At 43.6% G+C, this 12,367-nt stretch overlaps 1 protein-coding gene across 2 annotated transcripts in view; it reads left to right on the top strand.

Moving 5' to 3' along the window:
* The window catches only part of PACRG (parkin coregulated), a 519,791-nt gene extending 508,005 nt beyond the window's left edge, over positions 1-11,786 (top strand). For both annotated transcript variants that reach the window (XM_033403927.2, XM_004278867.3), the window contains one exon: positions 11,137-11,786. In XM_033403927.2, the coding sequence (XP_033259818.1) occupies positions 11,137-11,297 (161 nt within the window). In that variant the 3' untranslated portion in view covers positions 11,298-11,786. The remainder of the gene's footprint in view (positions 1-11,136) is intronic.
* The last annotated feature ends 581 nt before the right edge of the window (positions 11,787-12,367 follow it).

Below are 12,367 nucleotides of genomic sequence, written 5' to 3'. Positions count from 1 at the left end.
TGTCCCCATGATTTAGATACCTCTCTTTTTCTTCCCACACAGCCCAAACTCTGACTGGACTTTAACAAAGCCCTGAACATTTGGGAAAATGGAGTCAGGCGAGCTCAGTATTTGCCGGTTGTGCTCTGCATTAATGTGCCTGGTGGCAGAGTGGATGTCTCCCACCACATTGAACTAACCAACGTAGACACTGATGAAAGTTGGTAGTCAGAGCTTTGACAGATACTGCGAGGTTCTTTTAAACTGAGACAATCGTGAAAGGCTTTAACTCTGTCACTTATACAGCCGTTAACTCAGTTCAGCCCAGCAGATGGCTTTGATTTGTTCATTAAATATATTATTTTTGTGTTAATTGAGCTCATTTGATGAGAAAGATTTTCACTCGGTACAATTTACAGCTAATGGCTTGGAAATCTATTAGATTTTGCACTCAATAATTCATCTTAGAATTTTCAAAGAGTAGCTAGTTCAGGCAAGCTGAGATAAATCGTAGATAATCGAGGAATCATCTGATCTGCAGAAACGGGGTGATGTGTTTTTTCATTGTGAGCACCATTAGTGACTTTATTTAATTATTTTCTGCAGTAGAACAAAGGATACATCAAGGCCATAAAGGTCTTGTTTTGTGGCTCTGTGCCCCGCTGTGCAGGTATTCATCTAAAATGATTTAACCAAACTTTGCTGTGATGGCGATCACCAGTGTGGACACACACAGGCTTCTGAGTTCTGAGTTCACCATAAAGATGAAAGTTCTAACAAAGATAATCTGAGAAGTACATCTGCCCATACTTTACTGCATTTGCTGATAAAACTTGCTAGAAATCTGAGATTTCTTTTTTCATTTTTGTACCTCAAATACAAAAAAGAATTTAGAATTTAAAATGGGTTGTATCATTAATATTTCTTGGAAATGAAAAGCCATGATAACAACTGTCATTCTGGTCCATTTCTGAAAGTTTCCAGCATCAGTCTAAAAGCAATAAAATTATCTCCAATAGGTTTGCATCACCCCTGAAAGCAGCCTTCAGTATTTCCTTTCCAACTGAAAACATTTCTTTGCCTGACTGAAAATTATCATGTAGCTGGGAAAGAAACTATAGTAAGCAAAATTTAGATATTAAATTTAGATATTCAATGAAATAGGATAATCTGATTTTTTTTCATTCTGGAGAAAGAAAGTTTCCTCTTCTCAAATTTAAGGGTGATCCAAGTAAACCCCACTTTAAATCAAGGAGGATTTTGGAAAAGAGATGAGGCCATCTAACTACACCAACCCTCTATGTACGTATACTCAGCCTTTCTGAATCCACATAAGTACTATCTCCATGGATAAGAACTCACAAGTTTGTAAATAAAGAATAAGAATTGGGCAGATTGTGGGCACTACTTTTTTTTTTTTTTTTTTTGCGGTATGCGGGCCTCTCACTGTGTGGCCTCTCCCGTTGCGGAGCACAGGCTCCAGATGTGCAGGCTCAGCGGCCATGGCTCACGGGCCCAGCCGCTCCGCGGCATGTGGGATCTTCCCGGACTGGGGCACGAACCCGTGTCCCCTGCATCGGCAGGCGGACTCTCAACCACTGCGCCACCAGGGAAGCCCTGGGCACTACTTTTAACATACAATTTACTTAGAACTGAATTTGCTTATAACGTATCTGGATTCAGTAAACACACAAAGCAGTAATTTATTCTTTCATTCATCCCTTTCACAAAGATTTGATTTGTATTTGATGCCAATGAACAAGGTTTATAGCATAAACCTATCCTTCAAGAGGTGGTACAATGTAGGACAACTAAGCAGCACAAAGCGCTTCTCAGGGTTCTGGAGTGACACGTACTTAAGGGAGGCGGAGATATTACTGACCATAGCTCTAGGGATCCAAAAGAAAGAAAGAAGATTGCGGAGTCAACTTCACAGAGGACGTACATCCCAAACCGGCCTTGAAAAGAAGTAAGGTGGGACTTACCAGAAGGGAGGGGGAGCATATTCCTACGGCGGTTTTTAAAGACATGAATGAAAATCGCACACATTGAGGCTAGGAAGAAATCCACGTCTGAGTGGAGCAGAAGGTCTCGTTGGGAAGGAGCAAAATATAAGATTGACTTCATAAGGGAGAGTAGAGACAGAGGGTCCGGGTATCAGGAATTTGAATTTGATCCATCATACAACGTGGAAATGTTGGTTATTACTCAGGAGAGAAAGTGACTAGGAAAATTAATCTGCAGGGTGAATTAGGAGGAGGAGAGTTTGAAAGACCAAACAGACTCTTCGCTACCACCCAGGGTGGGCCAGAGTAGCTCTGGAACTGGATGTGTTAAGCAGACCCAACGTGCACTGCACAACAGCAAGCTGGATACAGGGAAGGAGGAGGCGAAGATGGCGCTGATGTTCTGAGCCCAGACGCAGGGCTCACGCTACCAGTAAAGTCAGCGTTTACCTCCGGGGGGTGGGGGTGGGGGCGGGGCGAGGGGGCAAGGAGGAGTCACCTGAAGGCCTCCACACAGGCATCTGATTCCACTAAGTACTACGGCTTAGGATGCTTAGACCTCTCTTCTGGATCTTCCTATCACCCTCCTCATTGCACACCAGCATATGCCTCCCACCGTTTCTCTTTCTCAGCATCCCAGAATCATGCACTGCTTGTGTCACTTTACTAAGTGATTTCACCTCCTGAACCTCAGTGTGCTCCCTGTGCTGCGACAGTAATAGTATCTAGCTCATAGGGCTATTCTTAGAGTTAAATGACATTATGCTAGTATTATTGCTGTTATTATTACTCCACCATGAGATAAGCCAGCAGGAAATAGATTTAGGACAAGAGCTGGACTTAGAACTCTCTGCCCCTTTTCTGTTGAATGTTCACTGAATGTGCATTGAATCATGTGGACCAACAAGAAAAGAGATACACTTCTACTTCACAACTCGGAATGCAGTTTAATTCAATGGCCACTGAATCTAGAGTTGTAATTATCCTGTAGAGGGATAAATTGGTGAACCCACCTATTTTTCTCAGTATAACTTCCAAGTCAAATTGTCAATAATCAGAGATGAGCCTAACTTGCTTTTTTGTAGTCTTGACCAAATCACTGTCAACTGAATATATTTAGAAAACCAACCCATACATTTGGTCTTTATTCTAATAAGTCAAAATCTACATAGACGTATTGAAGTAGCAGAATGGAATAATTTTTGGTAGTGTGTCAACAAACAATTTGAGTTTTTGACAGTGTTCTCTTTCTAAACTAGAACTAACTATATAAACCTTGGTCCTTTGGGTTTTTTTAGAACTTGACTTGAAAGCTGAATTCGATGCTTATGAGATCTGTGACTTACTTTGAAGAATTACACAGATGCTTTGTGATTATCTTTTCAGTTGAAATACTGTGCATCCATTGAATAACCATCCTTTCCAAAAGCTTATTCCAAAGTTGTGTTGTGATGTTATATAATGTAATGTTAGGATGAGCAGAGATCACCCAAAGTTCAGTCCCTTCTTTCTACAGGGAAGGTAACTGAGATTCAGAGAAATTAAGTAACCTGTCCATAGTTAACCATCTAGTAAGTTATTGAACATTGCGGCTACTAAGGTTTGAAAAGTTGTATGGCAAGTTATTTGCCTTTGAAGTTCAGTGTTACTTCCACTGTTTCACTGCACCCCGACGTTATCCTTGTTCGCTCCCTACAGAATAAGTCTACTTTGCCGTTGCAAAGTGGCATTTGTTTAGAAATCTTCAGTGTCTGTCTCAAGGAACATTTAAATATCTAATTGACAACTGGGCCAAGACCCATAATATCTTTAGTTTCACAAGTGATCGGCGCCCCCATTCTGAGATGAAAACCTTCCCTCGAGCTTTCGAATCTGCGATGGCTTAGGAACCTCTTCCTTTAGTCACCCAGCTCCAGCGTCAAAAGGTGAGGGAGAGAGGCAGACATCCAGCTGGGAATCGAGGTCTTGCTGCAAAGCTTTTATCTTCAGAGGAAAGCAATCTTATGAATTTCATTAATGTCAACAAGATCTGAGGAGATTTGGAGTGTTTAAGCCTTTGGGCATCTCTAGCATGACATATGCTCTGGTTATTATAAGTTTTTGGTTGCAAAACCATTGCAACTTTGATTCACACCCGCCATGAACCAACACTCTAGAAATATCCATTGTACAGTCAGACTTAAGGATATGTTGAAAACAATCACTTTCCAAGAGAATATGAAGTTAGCCAAGGAAGCCGTGGCTAAGCTTGGGCCAAACAGGGAAACACCCAAAATTCTGAATAGGGTGACACATGTTATCACTAAGGAAAAAAAAAAAAGATGAGTGTCCTCAAAGTAACATAGCAAAGCTAAAAAAAGAAAGTGAAAGAGCATTTCTTTAGGATTCTAAAAGCAGATAACCTCAAAACATCTTCCCAAAAGGCTTCTTCTCTTATTCAATGTAGAAAAATGAAATTTCTCCTAGTTTGTCTTCCCCTCTTCCCTTCCTCTTCCATTCCCTCATCTCCAGAAAGGATCAGACTGGAATTTACAATTGTTTCCACTGTAATTTTCCAAACTTTATGGGAGAAAGCCCTTTTATTCCAAAACAGGTAACACTATTTCTATAAAGTAAATTGGATTCAAGCTAACCCCAAATAAACAAGATATTTCTGGCAAAACAAATGTTGACAATATAATCTAGGTCTTGAAATGAAAAACTCCTTAAAAGACAAAATAGATCTGTCTCTTCTCTCCCTTTCTTAATTCAAATTAAAAAGAAAAAAACTCAAAGCAACCATTTATAAACTCATGTGAGTTATCGTCTTTTTAATGAAATCTTTTTCGATGATAAGAGTCATCTTTTTAAAAATACCTGTTGGAAAATATTAGTTTTATTCCACTACAACTAACATTTCTGCTTACCTACCAATTAGTGCGAACAGGGAATTACTGTTTGAGGTCATCTCCAGCTTGTAACTGTTAAATCCACTAAGCCCAAAATTGAAATTTTGTTCAGAAACATCCAACAGAACATCTGTGCTGGTTTAATGTCATCAAGAAGCATCTTATCACAATAATATTTGCAGTAGGTTCCACACACACCCCCTGCCGAGACCTGAGCCCAGGCCCCAAGGGCTCCCTCTCTCTCCAGAGCAGATGATGTCATTGAGATCCAGGCAGAAGGAAAGCAGCTTTAGCTGTGGCTGAAGCCAGCACTGGTTACAGGCCTTGACAGGTAAAATTCCTTTCAGTTGAGCTTTACAGCTTTTGAAATGTTTTAGTTCAACATTGGAGCAACCAAAAAAAAAAAAATGTCTTTTCTGATCCAGAAAGCATTGATTTAGTTTCTTCTGTGAGTACTTTTTAAAATTCCACTCAGCATTGCTGCAGGGAGGTTGTCCAGCCCCCCCTCCCCCGGGCACACAAGGAAGGACCAGAGTCCTTGCCCTGTGCTGAGCTCGCCAGCATCTCACCTGGGGAAATGGTAGACAGGCGTGTTCTCTGCAAGTCGCATTATATCCATGGATGCTCTCATACTGAGAAAAGCTTCAGGCTGGACTTGGCCTGGATTCACGTTCACATACCATGTATGCAAAGTGGCCGCGCAAAGATGTCCAGAGCAGGAAGCGGTAGACCGAAGGAGGGCGCAGCCAAACCATGACCCAACGGCAGCCATTTAGTTCAAAGCCTTGTTTTATGACTGTAGTTTAGCCTTCGGTGTGCCGAGAGAATCACTCCTCCTGGCTCGCTGTCTGGTGCTGTCAAAGGCTGAGGGGAATGTTGTTCTGTGAGTTTAATCATCTTTTTATTTGTCTGAGGTCTTTGCTACTTTCCACAGTTATTCCAAGTGCTCTTGTATACTTCAGAGGTGACACACACTGTCGCTGTCACTGAGCAGGGCAAGTTACCTCATAAATTGGAGCTTCCAAAAGTTAGTAGTGTGAAGAGAGATTGGTAATGGTAGTCTGGACATCATTTGAGTCATTGCTTATCATTTACTGATTCACTCTGGTGGTTTTTAATTGAGTTTCCCAAGCTAGTGTTTTCTTTAGGAATGTTTGGTTCATGGCTCTGCAAAGCAGCCAAGTCATGAGCAATTTCAGGATGACAGGTGGCAGTGGGCACGACGCCTTCCTTCCTGCCGACCCACTGCCTCTCCAGTGTGTGGTCGTGCTGAGCCTGTCCTGCTGCTGCTTCAGCCAGGAGCCTGCAGAACTAATGGAAGTTTTCCCCAAATTGTGCCTACTGCTCTTCTTAGCCATGACCAGAAAGTATAGGTAGAGTTTATAAATTATTTCATCCATTGGTACCAAATGAGTAATACTTCAGGTATGTTGAATAAGCAATCCGAAGTAAGCATTTATGTGTTTTCTATTTCCGATGCCTTAAATAATGCTTTCATTTCCCAATGACTTCTTTGTGTATTACTGTTCATATAACAATATCTATACACTTAACATTGAAGAGTATTGACCAAAAAAACACTAGAGTCAGAAAAATCCAAATGTGAATGTAACTCTCCTTGAGCCTCTTATGGCCGTCCATACATCCTTTCACTGCTCTTCCTGTTTTCAGATAAGGGGACTCAAGTGTCTGACTAAAACACACAGATAAGCCTTCTCTCAGGACACAGTTTCCAGTGGGAACCCAAGGAACAGGAGAGAGGCCTATAGCGCCAGGGCTCTGCAGTCAGGGTGCATGGCCCACACTGACTCTCATAGGGCGTGCACGTGACCTACAGGGACTGTGGCCAGCTAGGCTCCCCCAGCTGGAGGAGAAGCTCCCCAAAGGCAAGAGCTTTTGTTTTTCCATCTTGCATTACCCTGCAGGGCCTAGTCTTCCGCTGGCTACAGAGAGAACATCACTCTTCGGTATGGCCAAAGGTGCCATTGACACTGACCTCAGCACTAACTTGGGAAGACCTTGCTCTGGCCACCAAAAGTTTCCTTTTCCCCGCTTTGCTTTTTTTTTTTTTTTTTTTTTTTTTTTCATTTTTTCCTGTAATAGTAGTAACTGAAGAAAGGAAAAGAATAAAGCTTTCACACAGTCTAGAAATTGTAAAAATGCTACGAGACTCTTTCATCGAAATCCTACAAGACACGTGTCTGCTGCCTGTCCGTGGCCACTGCCTTGTAGATACGTATCTATGCGAAATGTCAGTGCATCTGATGCAGCCTCCCTTTGGATGGCCTTGGTGATGAGGTGTCATGATGGTCACTTCACAATCATGAGCTGAGTTCATTCACTGAGAGCATGCCATTGACCGACGAAAGACTGGGATACGCACGTCCCAATTCTGACCAAAGCGGCATCTAGAAAGAGAAAGCATCCAGGTTAGGACTGTCTAAAGGGGGTTAGATAGAAAATGAGGATGCGTGTGCTTAAACATACTACCTACATAATCAAAAACAACTTCAGGGGGCTTCCCTGGTAGTGCAAGTGGTTGGGAGTCCGCCTGCCGATGCAGGGGACACGGGTTCGTGCCCCGGTCTGGGAAGATCCCGCATGCCGCGGAGCAGCTGGGCCCGTGAGCCATGGCCGCTGAGCCTGCGCGTCCGGAGCCTGTGCTCCGCAACGGGAGAGGCCACAGCAGTGAGAGGCCCACGTACCGCAAAAAAAAAAGCAACAACAACAAAAAACAACTTCAACATTCAGAATAATAAGTATACTTAAAATAATCCCCAACCAAGAAGGACTTTCAAACAGTAGTTGCCCACCTCCTGCACACAAGGACCTCTAAGAAGAGAAACCAAATCCCTTGTTCTAGTCTATTTGCATATTATCCCTTTCGAAATGCAAATTCTGGTTTAAACCGTTGTTATACTCCTATTTGTTTGGTTATAAATAAAACATATCTTTTCCATCACCAATGTATCTTTCCAGCTGCTGGACATAAAATAGACTGCTAGCTTCCTGAATTGAAATGTCACCTTCCTAATCAGAATTGACAATCGTACATAACCATCTGGGTTGTTTTTTTTTAAGCATCCTATTCTCACAAGTATGTTTTCCAACAGTGTCATATGTATCTTAAATGGTGAGCTCAAGCTAATTACCTCAAGCGCAGATTCTAAAAGAAACTGACAATATAGCAGTTTTGAAATGGAGACCACACCGCTCACCTGCCTCTCAATGTGGCTTGACACTAAACTGTGCCTGGTCATCATTTCAGCACCCAAAAGAAGGGATGTGCGCCTTTGTTGGGCTTTTCTCCTACCCCAGTGATACACATTCGGCAACCACAAAATATTCCAACTCCAACTCCCTTTTTGAACAAGCAACTGTTATTCTGTTCTGTTCTTTTTATCATTTGCTTTATACACTGTTGGGAAACAAAAAAGCTACATAGTTTACTTACTCCTACAGTTAAATATTTTTTAAAAAGTAAGAATAGGTTATTATTGAAATAAAGTGTTGCTTGTCATTATAGCATTCTGGAAGGCAGTGGGGATAACAGGGTGTGTTAAGCTTTCCATTGTGTGCAGACTTTCCACCCCCCTCTGCCCCCATCAGGAAAATAAGTCTGTCCCGTGATCTATTCAGTTCTTGACCTTTTGACTAATATGCCAACAAAAGGCACCATTTATTAGTGATTAATTTACGTATCTTTGTCCATCAGGAACTGGATCCAGGCTGTCACAACTGGGCACCATCACCAGTTAGATTTTCCATGTGCCCCCGGGGTGTTTGCGCCATGGGCTCGGCTGGCTATGCAAACCTGGGTCCTGCAGGCTCCTCCCTAAGTGCACCCCTTTCGTGGGCAGGAGGAATTTATCAGGAATGTCCTCTGGAGGGAAGAAGCCCTCAGAGGCCAGCCAGACCCTCTCACTGTACCTTCTTCACGGTCCCGATCGGAATCCTGGGAGCTGACGTTGTTCCTCACACATACCTTCCTTACGGGTCTCCCTTGTCACACACGCTATCTGTCCCTGTCCCTGATGCACCTGTTTTGGACTGTGTTGCTTTGGCCCTCCCCTCTTTTGGACCTTCTTCCTTAGCATCTTTTCTTTACATCTGTAACACGCCTGACCGACCCTCCCACACACACACGTATACACACACACACACACACACACACACACACACACACACACAAGCACACACACACACAAACTTCCTCCCCCTTCTCTCTTAATTTGACCCAAGACCTTCTCCTGTTGGAAAGCCCTCCACGTGGATGGATACCTCGTTGGTATCACCTGGTGGGTGACCCCAACTGCACTGATTCTCTTCTCAGACCTCCCTGTAAATCTTTAAAAAACAAACAAACAAACCTATTTCATTTGTGTGTATTTGTCTCTCTATATATATTTTTAAGTTTACCTTTAGCTCAAAAACAACAGGGCAAGAACGCTTTTGGTCAAGCATCTTATCTCTTATTTGTCCTGTACAAGTATCGTGTATGAATATTTTAGATGATCAGCTACTCTGTTAATCAAGCTTTGACTTCAATCCAGCTTTCCCCATCATAGCAGAAAGGCTTCCACCACGAGAAAGGAAAAGTCCACCTAATTACAATGGCTTTGCATTGTAAGTTCATTGGTTATGAAAAATTGATATGCACTGTAGCTGTGCGACTTGTAGCCTTTCTCTTTCTGAAAATCAGTAATATTTCTGCCTGTCTTCACCCCCCACCAAAAGAAACCAGTCAGGAAAGCCATGTCTTTTCTCTGTGGTACACGGAAGACAGTGATATTTCTTTAACAAGTTTCTGGGAAAATCAAGCACAAACCCTGCTTATCTATGCTGTGTGCCATTGTAATTGTTACCTTTATTCATGGTCTGAACCATTACTCCATCTTTTTTAAAAGTTCAGAACAACTGGGGAAAAAAACTTTGAAATATCGTTGTTCCCTTTATTATTTTCACATTGAAGCAAGATAAGCATTTGGAGCTACATTGAAATCTGAATAAAATAAACACTTTCATCTGGTAAAGTGCACGGTTTCAAGTTGCAGCTGTTCGCCCTGCAGCATCCCATGGCCTGAGCCTTCAGGCCGTTTATCCTGAGGCCTCCGGGGCCTCTCAGCCCACCCTGTGGCCCTTTCCTTTCATCACAGGTCAGGTGGGGGTAATGCCAGCAGAGGCACAGACGTGACACGCTTACTGGGAGAATAAACAGTGTTGAAACCCTTAGAAGTCTGGGCGGGAAATGCAACTTACATGCATGTAATGACTATTATTCGAGAAAATTGTGGAGTTTTTATACTCTGGATTGAAGTAGAGGGTCTCCCATTTGGGGCTGACCCCATGCACTTGGGTAACCTCACAGGTGGAGCGGAATCAGATACTTCTCATCCAAATGGTTTGAGACCGGGCTGTGTATGGTGAAGCACGTCAGACCCAGGTTCCCCCCCACCCCGAGGCCATCGAAGGCCACGCCTAGGACCCCCTTCCCTCAGAGTCTGAGAGGCAGCTGAGTGGTCACTCAGGGCTCTGGGAGACGAGGCCTCGGTCGGGTCCTCCCGGTGCCCCCCTGGGTGGCCCGCCTGCCTGGACTTAGACTCCAAAACCAGCAGTGGCACCAATCTCTATGCTGCCATAACGGATGGCTGGCATCCATGCATTCAGGGAGGCGCCAGGACCAGTCCCGGCAGGAGAGGCTGTTTCCTCCTCCCCACCTGCATCCGGAGTGATGGGGGTGCCGTCAGAGGGCTGCACACCTGGCTTAGTGATACCTGGAGGAGTGGGGCTCACCCCACGTACAGAAGCCGCAGACATGGGCACGGGCTAAGCTCCTCACTCCAAAGTTTGTCCATTTGAAATCACATAGAGCCAGCAACCTAACCTGGTGATGGACGGTTCCCTCTAAACATGCCATCTTGGGATTTTGAAGAAGTCAAGGTCCAAGAGAACACTGTCGATGTAATTACCAGATTTAGGAAAGAGAGTTCCCTGACTTGTTAACTGTTGTGTAACCATGATCACCTCACTTTCATTTACTCTCTGATTTCTTTAGTTTAGATGAATTTTCATCAGCTCCATTCTAGGACTTTGTACTTTTGTATATCTGTCACCACTCCTAAAACTCTACAGGATCGTGTAATAATGTTAATTGCTTGCGTCTCATGACAAGCATTCAGAGAAAAATGCCTAGATGAGTGTACAGGACTCTTCGGGAAAATGCAGAGAAATAACGGGCCTCTTTGTGTGTTTGCATGACCCAGTAAACTCCGGGGACGGCATCGACTACAGCCAGCAGAAGCGGGAGAACATCGGTGACCTGATCCAGGAGACGCTGGAGGCCTTCGAGCGCTCCGGAGGAGAAGACGCCTTCATCAACATCAAGTACATGGTCCCTACCTATGAGTCGTGCTTGCTGAATTAGCGGTGGAAACAGCTGGGATTCGAGGAAGGCTTCTCCTAGCCTTTTGATCATCTGTCTCTGCTGCTGTTAGCATCTCATTATCTGTGACTTCTACGGCTCACTTTTCTACAGCTGCTAAAAGAGTGGCTCATGGGCCGTTGGACTTGTAGCCCTATTGAGAGTAAGGCTTTCCAATACACAAATAGTGCCTGTTTCTTAGATTACAATAGTGTACTGTGCTTATTTGTTCTAGGAGAAGAATTGCTTCTTTATACAGTTCGGAAAGAAGCAGGAGTCCGAGTTAAACCTTCAGTTGTATAGACAATAAAACTACAATTTTCATACGCAATTCAGCAGTTGTGTCTGCCTGCCCCGAGGGTGGTTGTCAAAGGTTGGAAGGGAAGCGTTGGTGCTGACTGCTTAACAGGTGTTGGTCGTGGACGACAAGCACCCGTTCAGCAGCAGCTGTGCAGAACAGTGTGCTTTGACATCCAACAAAACTGTGGAGTCGATATTCCCATTACAGGAGGACAGTTTTGCCGCCCGTTATGAACCTCAGCTATAAAAATAATAGATGCTCCTAGCCCACTGGTGATCTGGGTTTGCAGGGGCTTTCCAGCTTATATTGGGAGGAGACAGGGAGGGAGGGAAGGGGAAGGTTAGGTGTGAAATGCAACATGGTAAACGTGGTTGTTTTAAAAAAAAAAAAGCTAGTTTGCATCTTTGTGCCTCTGTATTATGACATCCTGCATCTCAGGACCCCGGTGTTACTGACAAAATGTTATCCAGCGGTTTTGTTTAGGGCTTTCGATCATTTTTGAAAATGACTTATAAGCATCTTAATGATCGCCCCTTGAAACAAATCCTATTCTTTTCTTGGCGATTCTCCTTTCCTTGGCCTCCTCCCACGGGTGTGTTGGATGGATTCTCACTGCACCTCTAGGTGGGTCTGATGGCACTGTTTTGGAATTTTATTGAAACCAAAAAAAAAAAAAAAAAGACAAAAGACATGCACTTTTTCATTCAACTGGGAAAGAAAAAAGGTGTCCGAAGAGAAGAGCAAGCGTAAGGTGCCAGCCCTGACAAGGGCG

This window comes from Orcinus orca, chromosome 12 (genome assembly GCF_937001465.1).
Source record: "Orcinus orca chromosome 12, mOrcOrc1.1, whole genome shotgun sequence".
Classification (NCBI taxonomy): domain Eukaryota; kingdom Metazoa; phylum Chordata; class Mammalia; order Artiodactyla; family Delphinidae; genus Orcinus; species Orcinus orca.
Note: the sequence above shows the minus strand (reverse complement) of the source record. Positions and strands in the feature narration are given on the sequence as shown.